Source organism: Alosa sapidissima, chromosome 23 (assembly GCF_018492685.1).
Source record: "Alosa sapidissima isolate fAloSap1 chromosome 23, fAloSap1.pri, whole genome shotgun sequence".
Lineage (NCBI taxonomy): Eukaryota > Metazoa > Chordata > Actinopteri > Clupeiformes > Clupeidae > Alosa > Alosa sapidissima.
Genome location: NC_055979.1, coordinates 11,312,184 through 11,327,146, shown reverse-complemented (window position 1 = coordinate 11,327,146; position 14,963 = coordinate 11,312,184). Strand labels below are relative to the sequence as shown.

Genomic DNA, 14,963 nt, shown 5'->3' with positions numbered 1-14,963 from the left:
ACTACCTCTGCGTCAACAAATAAACCAGCCTGAAGATACAAATGTTTACGCTTGCACATGCACTTACTGCTTTTCTCAAGTGTCTTGAATCTGATACTAATGTAAATAACAATAAAATACACTATATTTAACAACCTTAAAGCCAAAGTCATATATGATGTAGGTAGTGAGTCGCATCAGTGTCACCAATTTGCAAATGTATATCCACACCAGAAACTCGTGTGTTGTGCGATACTGCAATATTATCTGCTCTTCGTGGAGAGGAACGGCTAAGATCAGCCAAAAAGAATCCATAAATGCCACTGATAACTGGACAACCTAAAAGTTAATGGTAATTTCAATTTGCTGTGTGTAGCACTCTTGTGGCATATTTATCTTTAAAACCACCTCAAATCACAACTGATGTAGGGCATGAAGCTTCCAACTGCATAGCCATTGTTATCTCCACTGTTGAAATTTATGAACAGTAGTAACAAAGTATACCCACTGAGAGAGTGAAAGCTGTGGGAGCCACAGTAAGCTCAATTTCAGTAACGAATGGAAGAGAAACAAATCGATACACATTTCTCGAGGCAATTTCTCTCTGGAAGCTTCAAATGCACAATGTCTAATATTTGTCTTAGATTTCCCTCTGGAAGCTTTAAATGCACAATGTTAAAGGAGAATTCTGGCAATTGAATTCTTCCCCAGAGTGTAGCACTGCACTGTAGCTGCCTGGCTGCAGCAACTCGAGCCAGGTAGTATTTATTTTTTACTTGGTAACCTCAACAAAGAGAGATCTATGTGAAAAATGGCCAGTGTTTTCTTTAATGGCATTCACAACACCTCTGGTTGGAGAAATGTGTGGACACCAAAGCAGGACAGAGTGGGAGTAGACTACATGACAGACAGGCCTAATGCCCTCGTAGTGACAGGACGAGGTGTTGGGACAGATCTCCCTGTCAGACACGTTGGTCTTCCCATTCATTCAAAGTTCATTTAGAATGATATAATATGTAATTGAAAGATAAAAACAAAATATGTTAAATGTATAACATGACTGAGCCCAGGGTGAATGGACAGATTGGTTTGCAGTCTAATCAACCCACAAATGCACTTACGTAAGACCAACGTGTTTGACACATTTATTTCAATGATGTTCAAAGTAAATTACACGATTACCACACAACACATAGTGTAGACAGAGGACAACACATACAATGACATTATTAAGATCATTGCATGCATGTGCGCACGCACACACACACACGTTTGTAATTTGTACAACTATGAATAAATTCAGATCTAAATACTCTGGATGAGAGTGGATATTTAGCAGATTTGCAAAAATAAGAATTGATAAAAAAAACAGACCAGGAAAATATAAGTGTATCTGAATGTTTGACAATAAAGAATTAAAAAAAAAACGAAGCATACAGAAAATATAAAAAAGAAGACCACCAACAACAGAAAGTCTTGGTCATGAATTGAAGATTGACACATATCAACACATTAAAACAATTCTGCAGCCTTGGTATCAAATTATATGCAACACAGAGTCAAATACAATGTTTTATATGGCTTTTTCTCTTTGAGAACAATATACTAACCTCCTAATGCAACTGAACTGATATTCTACACACACACATGAACCCAAGAGAGACTCGCACTGCTGGCAGGTGGCAGTTGAATGTGTGCTGGCTACAGAAACATACGATCTTTACTATGCGAGAACCGCGTGTTCAGCTCCGCAGACTTCTTCAGCAGGCTCTTCTTCTGGGCCTCATCGAAGCGGTTGACCTGCAGGTCTTGGTCACGGTCAAAGGCCCTCCTCTCTACTGGCTTCTTGCCCTCCTCCTCCGCTTTCCTCTTTAAGTTCTTGGTGTGCATTTTGATGAGAGACTCCCCACGTTTGGACTCCTATTTTAAAATAAGTAATATGTCAAATATTTCTGATATTAACTAATGCCACATAATAACTAGATCATGTTAACAAGAGCACACATAAGACTCTGTTTGTTGTGTCAAAAGTAAAAGTAAAATTTTCCACTTTTATCCCATTAGTGCACCATATCCAAACTCTGATTGTTTAATGCAAACATAAGTGTAACATCCTTCAAACCTCAATTGCCCATAGGTAGCACACTAGCAAGACTGCCAAGACTGATTTGGCCAATGCAAGAACATTACGAACAAGACTGAAAGAGCAATTTATAACACATAAAGACCAAGAAACTACGGTGTCTTTGCATACTACTCATCTTCTATTCCATTTCTATCACCACAACAGTATGTGTCACTGTCACCATTTATAAAATGGCATCCAAAAAAAGAAAAGAGAAAGAAAAAAAAAAAAAAAAGAAAAAAAAAAAAAAAAAAAAAAAAAAAAAACTCACATTGTATTTGGCCACTTTCTCTGCCATTTCAACATCCTTCCGTGGGAGACATGGCGCCTCCTTTGTCGACTCCTCACTTTTCTTCCCTTCCTGACGCTCCTATGAAGCAGATTACATACTAGTTAGAAACATCAATGCAAATAACAAACCAAGAAAATACGTCTGGCCAATTAAACCACTACTTTTCGACTTATAATTATGCAGTGGCATAGGTGAGTATAATGCCAAGCAAACACTGAGATTTTTACATGATTTTAGCTTTGAAACAGTTATAATAACAAACGTTATAATAGCGCCGAATTCCTGTTTGTTTGTTTGATTTGTTGTGTAGTTTGAGCGGGCTCACAAAATGGTACACAAAAATCATGGTTCAGTGTGTACCTCAGTTTTGAAGTCATAGTTTGGTTAATTTTCGGTACAGTAACTGCTAACCTAAAATTCACAGGCAATATTGCTGAACAGTATTTTGAAAAGGTGTCAAATGTGTTTTTACGTTAACTGTCTAAATTTACATATGATTTGCCACTTAATGAGTGGGAATTTGAATTTGAAACATAGTCTGCAAGCAAAAAAGCCTACTGTTGATGACACAACGTTCCAGCTCCACATCAGTCCGATTGGATTTCTGGCATGCCTGAAATTTTTATTGGCCGTCTTGTAGCATGAGCAGTCGAACGTAGTGTGAATACAGCAATTGTGATGCACATGTGTAGTGCGATCTACCATGTCGCATGCAAATGAAAACAAACGCACAGTGTCTGCCCAGCATAAGAGGAGAATATGGCTGAAACAGATCATTTGGGACATACAGGAAAAGGAGTGCCTCTAACAGCTCACTTGATAGCATCTCTAGAGGCTTCTCAGTATTTGAGTATCATATTAGAAGGATGAATTCAGCATGAGTAAGGCATCATAGAAACATTAACGGAAGCTTAACAGCACAACCCGTTCAGTGGCTTAGGCGTTCTTACCCTGGCCTTGCGCTCCCTATCTGCTGGGGTATCCGTCCAAAGGCTGCGGTCCTTGGTCTCTGGGCCTGACTTCTTCTTAAACGTGCGGGCACCCAGCCCGATGTGCTGCAGCACCGGGGGCAGCTCAGTCATCCAGGTCTCCCTCTTCACCTCCTCAGGACCATCCTGCTCATACAGCCATGTAGAGTCACTTTAAACGCAGACTAAAAAACATGTAGGGCACCCTTTTCCAAAACAAGGTAGACATCACATCAATAATGACTGCATTTAGACTTCCATTGCACCGATCACACAAACATCAAACAGAGAAGGACCAGCACATGCCTGCTCAAACTCACGTTTACACCAGTTAGTTTGTCTTTCATCTTCTGAGCGCGTCTCTCGATGTCCAGGGCGACGGAGTTAAGAGATGCCCTATCCCCTTTAAAAGGCATTGGCCCGACAACTTCATCATCTTCATCATCCTCCTCACTGCCTGAGGACTCAGGCTTATAGCCTGGGGGGAGGGCAGGGCCCAAGATTCCTCCTCCATCTTCATCATTTGCTTCCTCGTCTTCATCCCTTGGTCTGCAAAAGCCCGGAGGCAGCGCGGGTCCCAGCAGAGGTGGTCTGTGTACAGGAGAAAAAAACAAAGGTCCAATCGTCAGCCAATGGAAATTGCACCACAGTATCACTCTTCCTTCACTGGCCTGTCTTCTAACCACAGTGCTTTATGGTGCCAAGTAAATTGTGCACATGGTGGGGAGGTGGTAGCATAGCACTTGAATTTACCCTTGGGGATCAATTAAGTATTTATCTAGTGGCTAAGGAGCTGGGCTATCATGCAGTAGCCTAAAAAATTGCGGGTTCAGGCTTCCACTGCTGTGCCCTTGAGCAAGGCACTTCATCCCAAGTTGCTCCGGGGACAATGGATAAATGTATATTAAATGTAGCCATTGGTCCACAGGATGCGAAACTAAACAGGACTCATCAATTAAACCAAGCAACATTATTCAATTTCTCCATGCCCAGTTTTTATATTTGCATGCCTATGTGATTGTTGACCTGTCCTATTACATCCATAATCTACAGTAGGCTACATGAACAAGCTGTTACCTTATCCTCTAGTAATAGTGGCAATAGTAAGATAATGCAAAAACCTGATTATGGATTGTAACTCTAAAATGCTCCATTTTCTGGCATGTTTGCTTGCCTCTCAAGGTCCATCACCTGTTACCCCAAATTATCTTTTCAGATGATCAGAGTTTCTTACCTGTCAGGTGACATTTGTTTCTTTTGATATCCAGGAGGAAGAGCTGGGCCAAAAAATCCATCATCATCATCATCATCATCATCAGCTCCCAGTGTCTCACCTGAACCAATATCCACTCTTATTTTTTTTCTGAAAGTAATAAGATCAGAAGAACCATGACAAAAGAACCATGACCCTATTCTAATGCCTACACTCTCAAACTCAGACAACTTTTACGTGTGATTATTAGCGTAAATAATAATAACAACAATAACAATAATTAACCAATTTGATGCAAAACTAACCTAGATCTGGGACTACATTTTGACGAGCTGCTTTTCCCTCTTCTATAGGTCTCTTCTTCGTCGTCAGAGGAACTGGACGAGAAATCTGCTCTGTACACAGGGGGCAACGCTGGACCTATGGCTTTAATATGCCGTGGAGAACATTATTTACAGTATGCAAACTACAAAATAGCTCCATTATAATGAGGAGAGCAGATTGCAGTAACTCACGAGGTTCCTCGTCAGATTCATCCCCCTTAGTCGTCTGAAACATCGGCGGCAACGCAGGTCCTATTAAATCTGGATCCGACATTGCATCAGCTTTTCTTTCGCCAAATAAATAGCTACATTAAAGTAACTTTACTTGAACAAAACAGCGTTTTCTGGAGATCTCTTACTTTATCCTTTCACCTTTCTCTCCGGAAGTACATTTCATTGCTCCCTTTTGTCCCATATCCTAGATAGAAGGTCTGTATCGCCATCTAGCGGTCAGTCTTTTGCATTAGCAATCCAATGAATGACGAGGGGGACTTTGTTGTGGAGACAAAGGCACATTTCTAAAATACTAATGAATACCATCAGAGTATTCACTAGTTAACATTTTAATGCTGTTGTTGTTGTGGTCATGAGGAAACATGACAACGTTGGTGCAGATCAGATGATACTCTCAGACAGTAGGCCTACCAGAGAATGTCTACCTCATTGTGATGTGATTAGTTCCTCTCCATCACACTAGGGGGCGAAAACGCACATTTTTGCACACACGGAAGAGTCGTCGGTCAGTGTGTTGTGGAAATGTGGGGTGAGGTCAGAGCCTGTCTACGGATGTCTTATTAGACATTCTCTGGTGAGGTCAAACAATCTTTGGTGAGGTTCGCCACATTTAACTCAACATTAATCGGTACATTTGAACAGATATTTTTAAACACCCATAATAGTTACTTTCGTGAGAAAATGAGCGACAACGAATAGGAATTTGTTGAGCGGGTGAGGGACATTTTAGGCTAGTTTTTGGAAAGTCATCATCACGTCAAGATGTTCCTTATCTGTGTTTTTCTTTCCATGATTGCATTCACATTGACCAGGGGGGGTATTACAAGTAGGCTATATGGTTTAGTGTCAAACCTGGGTAAGTTAACTCGGAGTAAGGGGTAAAGCTCCTAATAGAGGGGATGGCTTCATTCTCCTAACAAAGCAATGCCATAGGGCTCTTAGAGGCTTACCACTTACTCTGAGTTAACTTACCTAGGTTTGTCTCTAAACCACGTACTAAGAATACCCCCTTGGTTGGCAAAAAATGCACAAAAGAAAGCTGCAGCAAAGGAAAGTTTGAGGAAGCACAGAGAAAAGATATACACCAACCCAGAGCTTTTAGAGGAATACAGAAGGAAGAAAAGAAGAGAGAGGTGATGGATAACGGTTAAATGGTTTAGGTGGTGTTCTCAGTCAACGAGTAGTTTTAGAAAATCAATGAGCAATTAAAGTGTCTCATAATGCCAAAACCTTAGGCCTAGGCCATACTTAGGCATGCATTTTCAATTATCTGAACCCAGCAAAGAAAGGAATTGTGGTAACACTTTACTTGATGGGTAAGTTCATAACACATTCATAGCAGCTGTCATAAACTGCACATAAAGCATTCATGACTGTTTCATGAGGACATGACTCAACATTCATACCAAACCTTTCATGAATGTGGAAGACAGAACGACAACAACTTGTCAAAATAAAAGTCCAACAAACTTTTTGTTTCAAACCTCTTACCTGATCACGTCACATCTGAGTCAATGGGCTAGTCCAGTTCCAAAAAGACAGAACATGGTCAAGCAAATAATTTTTGTTTCATAAAAATGTATTTTGTTTTATGATGTGACCTTTGCAGATGATTACTCATCTTTTGCTACTGGGAATGTCCAACCATTCCAGGATACACAAATACGAGTCAGCTGAATGTAGGCTAGTTTATCTCCCAGTGTTAAACTCAGTGTTTATGAATACTTCACAACTTGTATAGTAAAGTGACATTCGATGTAGACTTCATAAGATATTCATGAAATATTTACAAAGGCTGGAAAGATTAGGGATGGGCAAAGCGAGGCTATATGAAACACTGAAACGTTCGAAGCAATTGTGCCGAATTGTTCCGAAGCTTTGAAACAATTCCGACACCTCAGAGCTGTTTAGGGTGAAACAAATCTGTCAAATGCTTCGTATTGGAGATGTAGTCTTTAAAGTTTGTGGCTCGCTGTGTTACCTGTGTTCAGTCAAAAGCTAAGCAGCATGCCCTTGGTCAATTACTGGATGGGAGACCTCACAATAAAGCGAGATATAAGAATAAGAGAGTCTTATTGCTGCCACTATGTGTTCTCTAAATCACTTTCTTCTTATAAAAACTCTCGATTTTTGACCATTCTGAGAGTTTAGTTGAAACTGTGTGGGTAATGGTGAAGTAAGAAAACATAAACAGATACGATCTGAAACAATACCTTACAAATCAAACGGGGATCGAACCACATTTGAGCAGCCTGGGCTACCGTGCAAAAAACACCCTCACTAACCACTACACCATCATGGTTATTGCTTGAGAAAGCTACACTGTTAATTGAACGCGCGGGCACGCCTGCCGACACCAGTGAAATGCACCGAAGGTTCACTTAACTTTGGTCACATGACATGGAGATTTTGAACGATGTTTCGAAGCAGTGGTCACATGACATGGCTGTTTTGAACCACGTTTCGAAGCAGTGTTTCGAAACACTTGTGCTTCGAAGCCTCGACACTGATTCGAGACGTCGGTTTCGAAAGTCACACCCCTACGAAAGATTAAATTAATGGTATCCTTTATGAAATATTGGAGGTAAATTAAAGGGCAGAGCAGGCTGTACTTCCTGAGGAGGCTGCGCTCCTTTAATGTGTGCAGCAAGCTCCTCAGGATGTTCTACCAGTCTGTTGTTGCCAGCGTCCTCTTCTATGTAGTGGTATGTTGGGGAGGAAGCACAAAGAAGAAGGATGCGGGGCGACTTGACAGGCTGGTAAGGAAAGCTGGCTCTGTAGTGGGAGCTGAACTGGAGTGCATCACTTCAATATCTGACAAAAGGGGACACCGAACCACCGGGGCACATGAAATTTGGTGGGTATGTAGCCCCACTAGACTTTTACGGAAACATTTCGTTTCGTCCCCGGGGGCCACTCCCCCCCCCCCCCGTGCTGGGCCCCCTGAACCGCAAAAAAAGCAGTTTTTCCTAAATAACTACCTGAACCGTGGCACTGAGGATGAAGAATCTTTTATGGTATGTTGGTCTCAAGGGCCCACATCAATCTGGCCCATAATCATGTGATTTGCACCCCCCCGGTAAAAAATGAATATGCAATATTATTCTGCTTTAATCGCCCCTATCTTCAGTTAAGATGTTCAGAACTGCACCAAATGTTATGTGTATGATTGACCTGGCATTCTCTGGGGGTATGCCAAGTTTCGTAGAATTTCATCCATGGGGGGGTCTAAAAATAATTAGGTTATATGTACATTTAGTGACTGTACACTCATTGGCCTGTAGATGGCGGTGCACACATATACACATGCACACACACACAGGCTCCCACATACTATCAGTATTAGAACGGCCGATACATAATTACAAATTCAGTAGGATTAAAAGAAAGCCAAAATAAATATTCATCATCATCATCATCATGGCTGCATTTCCAGTATTGGCGATAAGTAGTCGTTTGTCCACTAGATGGCGCGTCGTTGCAGTGAGACGTAATTTTGTTGGAAGTTAAAAGTGGGTTGGAAAAACAATCGTCGCTTCCTACAAGGACTGTAGTTTACCGCAGAGAACGTCTAATAAGGATAGGATGATGTTCACATGAAATGTAATTCCCATTTCTTCTTGAAGCCGAAATAAATCTGAGGATGTTAATCGGACATGCTTGGTTTTTACTGCAGGTACGTTAATCTTATAATATCAATAAGGACCTAGGTAATGTTACCGTTAGCGTTGGTTGAGTTGGTTGTAGAAAACTATAAATGCGGTTATACCAATAGCAGCACTGTAATTGTATCTTTTGACTGTCATTTGTTGCACGTGCTACAAAAATCATTCTGTGCAATGGAAGATTTACCAACGTTACACCGGTCTGATACAGTTTTGCCTATACATGCGTGAGACTGAGACGCCTGTTTATTTTGTTTTAAGTGCGTGCAGGGTGTGAGAGGGGAATCGATGTGCTTTGATTCCATCTTGGTAGTTGTAGTCTGTGAAATTAAAAAGCATGTGTGTGTGAAGTATCCAAACAATGACACCTTCATTTCATTATCGCTGCTTTAGCAACACACCTTTAGCTACTGTGTAGTTGGTCCCATCAGAGACTTTCTAATGTGGAGACACAGCACTCAAAAAATACTCCATAGAAATGCATGGGGCTAGTTTGTCACACCAATATGGCCGTTGTCTACACATATCCCACCCCTTCCTCGGCAAAATGTCGACATGTGAATACATTGAGCCAATCATGTGGTGTGATGTGAATACATTGAGCCAATCATATGGTGTGTTGTGAAGACATCGTGCCAATCATGTGTTGTGATCTCGCCACTGGAGCAAGATTGGTGTTGTGAAGCCTTGCGCACGCGCAGTTCGACCCAAAGACTGTGCCCGATGAGTGCCCATAAAACGTTGGTATATGGCCGCCGAGTGGAGGGACTTGCCTAAAAGGACTTTGGTCCCATTTAGAAGTGGCTACTTCATTTGCGCTTTCCTTGACTCATGGAGCTGCGTGAATTTTATCACAACTTTTCGCCACGATATGGCAGTTTAAGTCCGCTTGATACTGTAAGGCGTAAGCCATTGGTTTCCAAAGGAGATTTTGTTTGTGTCACCAGCATAGCCTATTGACAATTTATGTTGTAAATAGGCCTACCTTATAAGCCTACCTGTAGCTTAGGGAAGCTAACAGCTTTCTATTAGGATCTAGTTTGTTAGTTACAGTTTTGTCATAACTCCCTGATGCATTTTTGCATTTAGAATAGCCAGAGCGTGGATATCTCAATCGGAAAATTAAACAATATCGGGTGCCTATGGACTAGGCTGGGTGAACCCAGCCTGATCTGCCCGCTATTTATTTTTTGATTTCTTAAAAGATTGAGCTTGGTCTGGTTAAAGTCAGACTAGCCATGGACCTCAGTTACACAATGCAAGGGAACACGAATCAGCCTATATTTTGCACGAACAATAACGGACAACAGCTCTTCAACTTTGGCCCGTTAAAATGTGTATGAACAGTCTAGCGACGCATTTCATCAAGACCCATTTGGACATATCCGTTATTTGCACCACTGGTTAGATGTAAAACAGCATTTCGTTTCAGACTACTGTTACTTAATTTGTGCATTAACAATAACGTTTCAGACTACTGTTACTTAATTTGTGCATTGACAATAAAGTATTACATGAACTAAAGATGACTAAAATCTTATGTAGAAGAAGAAACATTCACAAAAAATCCATCCATCCAAAAATGACCTTTGTTTTTGATAGCTGTTGAAAACGGCATGGAACTGACAGAGATGTTTTTGTTTATAAATAAATAAATAAATAACATTATGCTGATACCTTTTGCTTTCCCCAAATACAATGTAGCCTACAGGTGTAAGTGACATTTCATCAATCCAGTTGCAATGGATGAACTGTGATGAACTGCCCTACTTGTGATTGTTTAGAGATTTTAAAGGTTTTATAACAATGCTACATCGTCTTTGGCTATTCTACAATCTATTCACCTTTTCAGCACCAGTAGGCTACTTTCTGTGCAGCCGCACACACACACTCAGGCATGCCAAACAAGCATACACAAAAGTTTCAAGAGTGGGGAATGGAGTAAAATATGGAGACAAATTGAAGTGTGATTTATTTTCGCGGAACGGATGTACAGGACTGAGCGGCGGTCATATTTTGTACTGCTATGCGGTACATCTAGTTTATATATAGATATATAGACTTTATTCTTGCACTGTTGCACTGTTTGACTTACTCATTTGCACCATCACCATGACACTCATTCACAAAGAGCACCGTACCTTACTTTATGCACAGAGGACCACAGGCTCAGTCCCTGCTTCAGTCATTGCAAGCTTGATTACTCACCCACTATGTGGATACTGTTTTTTAGAATTGATTTAGATTAAGTTTTATTTAGTATAATTTGTATTTTAGTATATTTAGTATATTCTTTATCTTCTACAGTCCTTATTGCTTTTGTGTTTTTATATTATATACTTTTAATTACTTTTTCTGCTGTTAGTAAATGTGTGTGTGTATGTTGTCTGTATGCTACTGTGACCTTGAATTTCCCCTAGGGATCAATAAAGTATCTATCTATCTATCTAACACTGGGAGGTAAACTAGCCTATAGTACATTCGGCTGACGTGTAACCTGGATACCATTAATTTAATCTCTCCAGCCTTTGTAAATATTTCATGAATATCTTATGAAGTCTACATCGAATGTCACTATACAAGTTGTGAAATATTCGATTGTTGGACTTTTGTTGTTTGTTATGTTTGTTTAAGTTGTCATCATTCTGTCTTCCACATTCATGAAAGGTTTAGTATTTGTTTAGTCATGTCTCATGAAACAGTCATGAATGCTTTATGTGCAGTTTATAAGCAACTAAAAACTCCTAGGAGTTAAACTCCTAAAAAGAGAGTGTAGGAAGACCGAAAGAAAATGGCGTAAGTACAAACTTCAGATCCACTATGAAATCCATAAAGAGATGCTCCGCACATATAACTCTGAAATATGCAAAGCAAGACAGTCTTTCTTTTCTAACATCATCAGTAGAAGTTCAAATAACACTTGTGTTCTATTTTTTACTGTTGATAAGTTAACAAATCCCCCCTCACAATTAGCACCAGAACTTCGCATGGTATATTCATCACTGCATTTTTCCTAAGTCACTGAAAACAGCTGTTGCAAAGCCACTTCTCAAGAAGAATAACCTGGACGCCTCCATGCTAAACAATTACAGGCCCATATCCAATATACCTTTTATTGGCAAAATTATTGAAAAAGTAGTCTTTAATCAACTAACCACCTTCCTAACGTCAAATGGGTATTTTGATTACTTTCAGTCAGGTTTTCGGGCAAATCACAGCACTGAAACAGCTCTCATTAAGGTTTTCAATGGTTGAAATCATATCTACAAGAAAGGAGTTTCTTTGTTGCCATTGGAAACTGTACCTCAACACCAATGTCCTTGACCTGTGGTGTTCCCCAGGGGTCGATCTTAGGGCCACTATTATTCAACCTCTATATGCTCCCACTTCCAAAATAATTTGATTTCATATCATAGCTATGCAGATGACACACAAATTTACTTAGCTCTGTCACCAAACGACTATAGTCCAAGAACCAACTTTCGGATGACATTAAAAAGGCCCCAACTGTAGCCAGTTTTAAATCTAGACTTAAGACCAAACTGTTCTCAGAGGCTTTCTGCTAACTGCACTGAGTTATAATTTCTGAATCTGTCTTGAAAATGATTCTACCTTGTGTCTTTTATTTTGTTTTATTTAATCATTCTCTATTTTTAAATGATTTTACCTTGTGTTTTATGTTTTCTTTTTATTAGGATCTTTACCTTTTGAACTATGCTATGAATGTGTTATGAAATCACCCGTCAAGTAAAGTGTTACCAGAATGGTTATATTAGTCCAGCACATTGTAATTCATTAAAATGCACTCTTTTATGCTTCCTCCAGATTTCAAATGGCCAATATGAAGTTGACACGATGACTGCTATTGGAGAGAACAAGTTTTACAATCTAACTGTGAAGTTTCCAGGTAATAAAGTGTGGTACTTCCAAGATGGTATCAACCACCCGACCCGCTACCAATCACATCTTCTGCTAGGCATTTCTGTGTCTTGCCAGAAATTTGGAAAAAACACAACAAGAAAAGTCATTTTAGAATATGAAGAAACTGTCAGTTTACTTGCCATAGTCTGTTACACAGTTATAGGATAGGCCTCTCCCTATTTCCCAAGCTCGGTGGTACCAGTGTCACACTGTTTTGATGTTGGTTTGTTTGTTTGTTCTATGAAATTAGTGTGACATAATGTTTGTGTAAGTTAAAGGTGCTCTAAGCGATGCTGGGTAACGTCACTTCTTTTGACTTTCAAACAAAACAGAGAGCTAGCTCGCTACTTCCTCCCCCTCCCTCCCGTGCTGCTCCTGTGCAATTGAAACTCCCCTAAACGCGCATCTCGCCTGTGATTCGCTGGAACAGTTTGTTATGTTTTTATGGGCTAGGTTTGCCCAGGTTGTTTTTGTTGCCATTTTTGGAGCCTGGCTGTCCACAGAGATCACGTTTTTTTACAGTGTATTCAGTACACAGACACCTAGCGGTTGGTTAGGTGATGTTTGCAGTAAGTGACATACAATGTTTTAGCCTAAAAAATGTGTGGCATCGCTTAGAGTACCTTTAATGGGCACATTTTGGTTATGAATTGATGGAAAATGGGATACCAATGTACTTTAACTGTGTAAAAAGTAAGTGGCTTTAAGCACTGTTTAAAATGTAAAAAAATATCTGACTTTAAAGGAATAAGCTATACATTTAGACAAGATTCAGCAGGGTTTTTGTTCTTATTCTCATTTCCGAAATATCAGTCTCATCTCTGAAATATCTGTCTTATTACCGAAACGGTTAGGAAACAGCATTCATTTCCATTTATCAAAATTATATTATTCCAAGTACTTTTCCTTCACCTCTGCCACATTTTTCTGTTTAAGAGTTTTACTTAGATATCGTAAAATTCAAGTTGCAAATCACTCATCATATTGCGGTAATGAGACAAATGAGAGAAATTCAAAAAATATGTTATATTTAACAATAACTTTAAAAACTGTTTTATGTAGACCTTGATATTAATGTTAATGATCCATTTTAAAAAATGCATAAAGAATTATATTTCTATGTCATATTTCATGTAATGATCTATTGTGGTAATGAGAAGTTCTGATGGACTTAGTCTTGAAAACATGAATAAATATATATTAAAAAGCCTAATATTGTGAGAAAAGTAATATTTACAACACCTTTACACTTTAATTCAAATGTCTCAAAAGGAAATGTATTCATACACATCTTTTGAAAAATTCTATGTCAGAAATCTTTCAGTTGACGGTTTTGTGAGAATCACCCGTGTATGCTATCTCTGATTGGGTGTAGCATTCTCCTTTGCTCTTAAAATGATAACACTGAAATATGTTAAGCTTATGACATATATAAACCTTCAATTGTAAACTAATACTTCAGGTTATGTGTAAAAGCATGTAATCTGATGACAAACTGCTGTTTCTGTTATTCACTGATGACCATATCTTACATTCAGACTCATACAGATCAATAGTCATTAAGATGGTTTTGGTTGTTGTGTTCATATGATTTAGCAGACACTTTTGTCCAAAGCGACTTACAAATAAAAACAATACAGTAGTTAAGAGTTTAAAAAAATAACAGTTAAGAGTTTTAAAAAGTTGGTAAGACTATGTTAAGGAAATTGGCAATAATGAACAATAAGGAGTTTATGATCATAAAATGCCGTCCTTTTTACCTGCCAAGGGAAATTACTGCGATTCTGCTAGTCGCAGTATACATCCCGCCTACCAACAATAACAGCGATAGGAACACGGATCTTAGTGAACTGTACCAGGCTGTCAGTGAACAACAGACGGCACACCCAGACGGTTTCACCATCTTCGCTGGAGATTTTAACCATGCAGATCTTAAAACTGTTCTTCCAAAGCTACACCAGCATGTTGATTTTCCAACAAGAGGAGACAACATCCTGGACCTGGTCTACACTACACACAAAGGAGCATACAAAGCCACCCCCCTCCCCCACATTGGACTTTCTGACCATATCACTGTTATACTAATGCCCGCATACAGACAAAGAGTGAAAGCAAACAAACCGGTTCGCAAGCAGGTAAAAGTGTGGCCTGAGGGAGCCTCTGATGCTCTTCAAGACTGCTTTGACACAACAGACTGGGAAATGTTTAAGCAGGCAGCCACTTACAACAACCAGACAGACATA

General features: G+C 39.6%; 1 protein-coding gene and 1 long non-coding RNA gene across 3 annotated transcripts; one reads left to right on the top strand and one right to left on the bottom strand.

The window, feature by feature from the left end:
- Nucleotides 1–1,101: 1,101 nt before the first annotated feature.
- gpalpp1 (GPALPP motifs containing 1) lies at nt 1,102–5,317 on the bottom strand. 2 transcript variants are annotated; one of them, XM_042080292.1, is made up of 7 exons: nt 5,093–5,317; nt 4,883–5,003; nt 4,599–4,727; nt 3,685–3,955; nt 3,347–3,511; nt 2,376–2,474; nt 1,102–1,899 (listed from the first exon to the last, which is right to left on the bottom strand). In XM_042080292.1, the coding sequence occupies exons 1-7, from the start codon at nt 5,172–5,174 to the stop codon at nt 1,681–1,683; spliced, it is 1,086 nt and encodes a 361-aa protein (XP_041936226.1). In that variant the 5' UTR covers nt 5,175–5,317; the 3' UTR covers nt 1,102–1,680. The 2 variants fall into 2 exon arrangements, with proteins under 2 accessions (XP_041936226.1, XP_041936227.1); XM_042080293.1 differs by lacking the exon at nt 5,093–5,317 and having other exon boundaries at nt 4,879–5,003.
- A 315-nt stretch (nt 5,318–5,632) lies between these two features.
- Nucleotides 5,633–13,034, top strand: LOC121698313. Its single transcript, XR_006026740.1, has 3 exons — nt 5,633–5,668; nt 5,714–5,728; nt 12,625–13,034. It is a non-coding gene; the product is annotated as an uncharacterized LOC121698313 (long non-coding RNA).
- Nucleotides 13,035–14,963: the final 1,929 nt, after the last annotated feature.

Excerpts from the sequence above, each read along its gene's own strand:
- gpalpp1 (XM_042080292.1), bottom strand. The coding sequence starts at position 5,174 with ATGTCGGATCCAGATTTAATAGGACCTGCGTTGCCGCCGATGTTTCAG. Across the intron at positions 3,512-3,684 it reads ACAAACTAACTGGTGTAAAC|GATGGTCCTGAGGAGGTGAA; the intron begins GTGAGTTTGAGC and ends CTGTATGAGCAG. Across the intron at positions 2,475-3,346 it reads ATAGGGAGCGCAAGGCCAGG|GAGCGTCAGGAAGGGAAGAA; the intron begins GTAAGAACGCCT and ends TCTGCTTCATAG.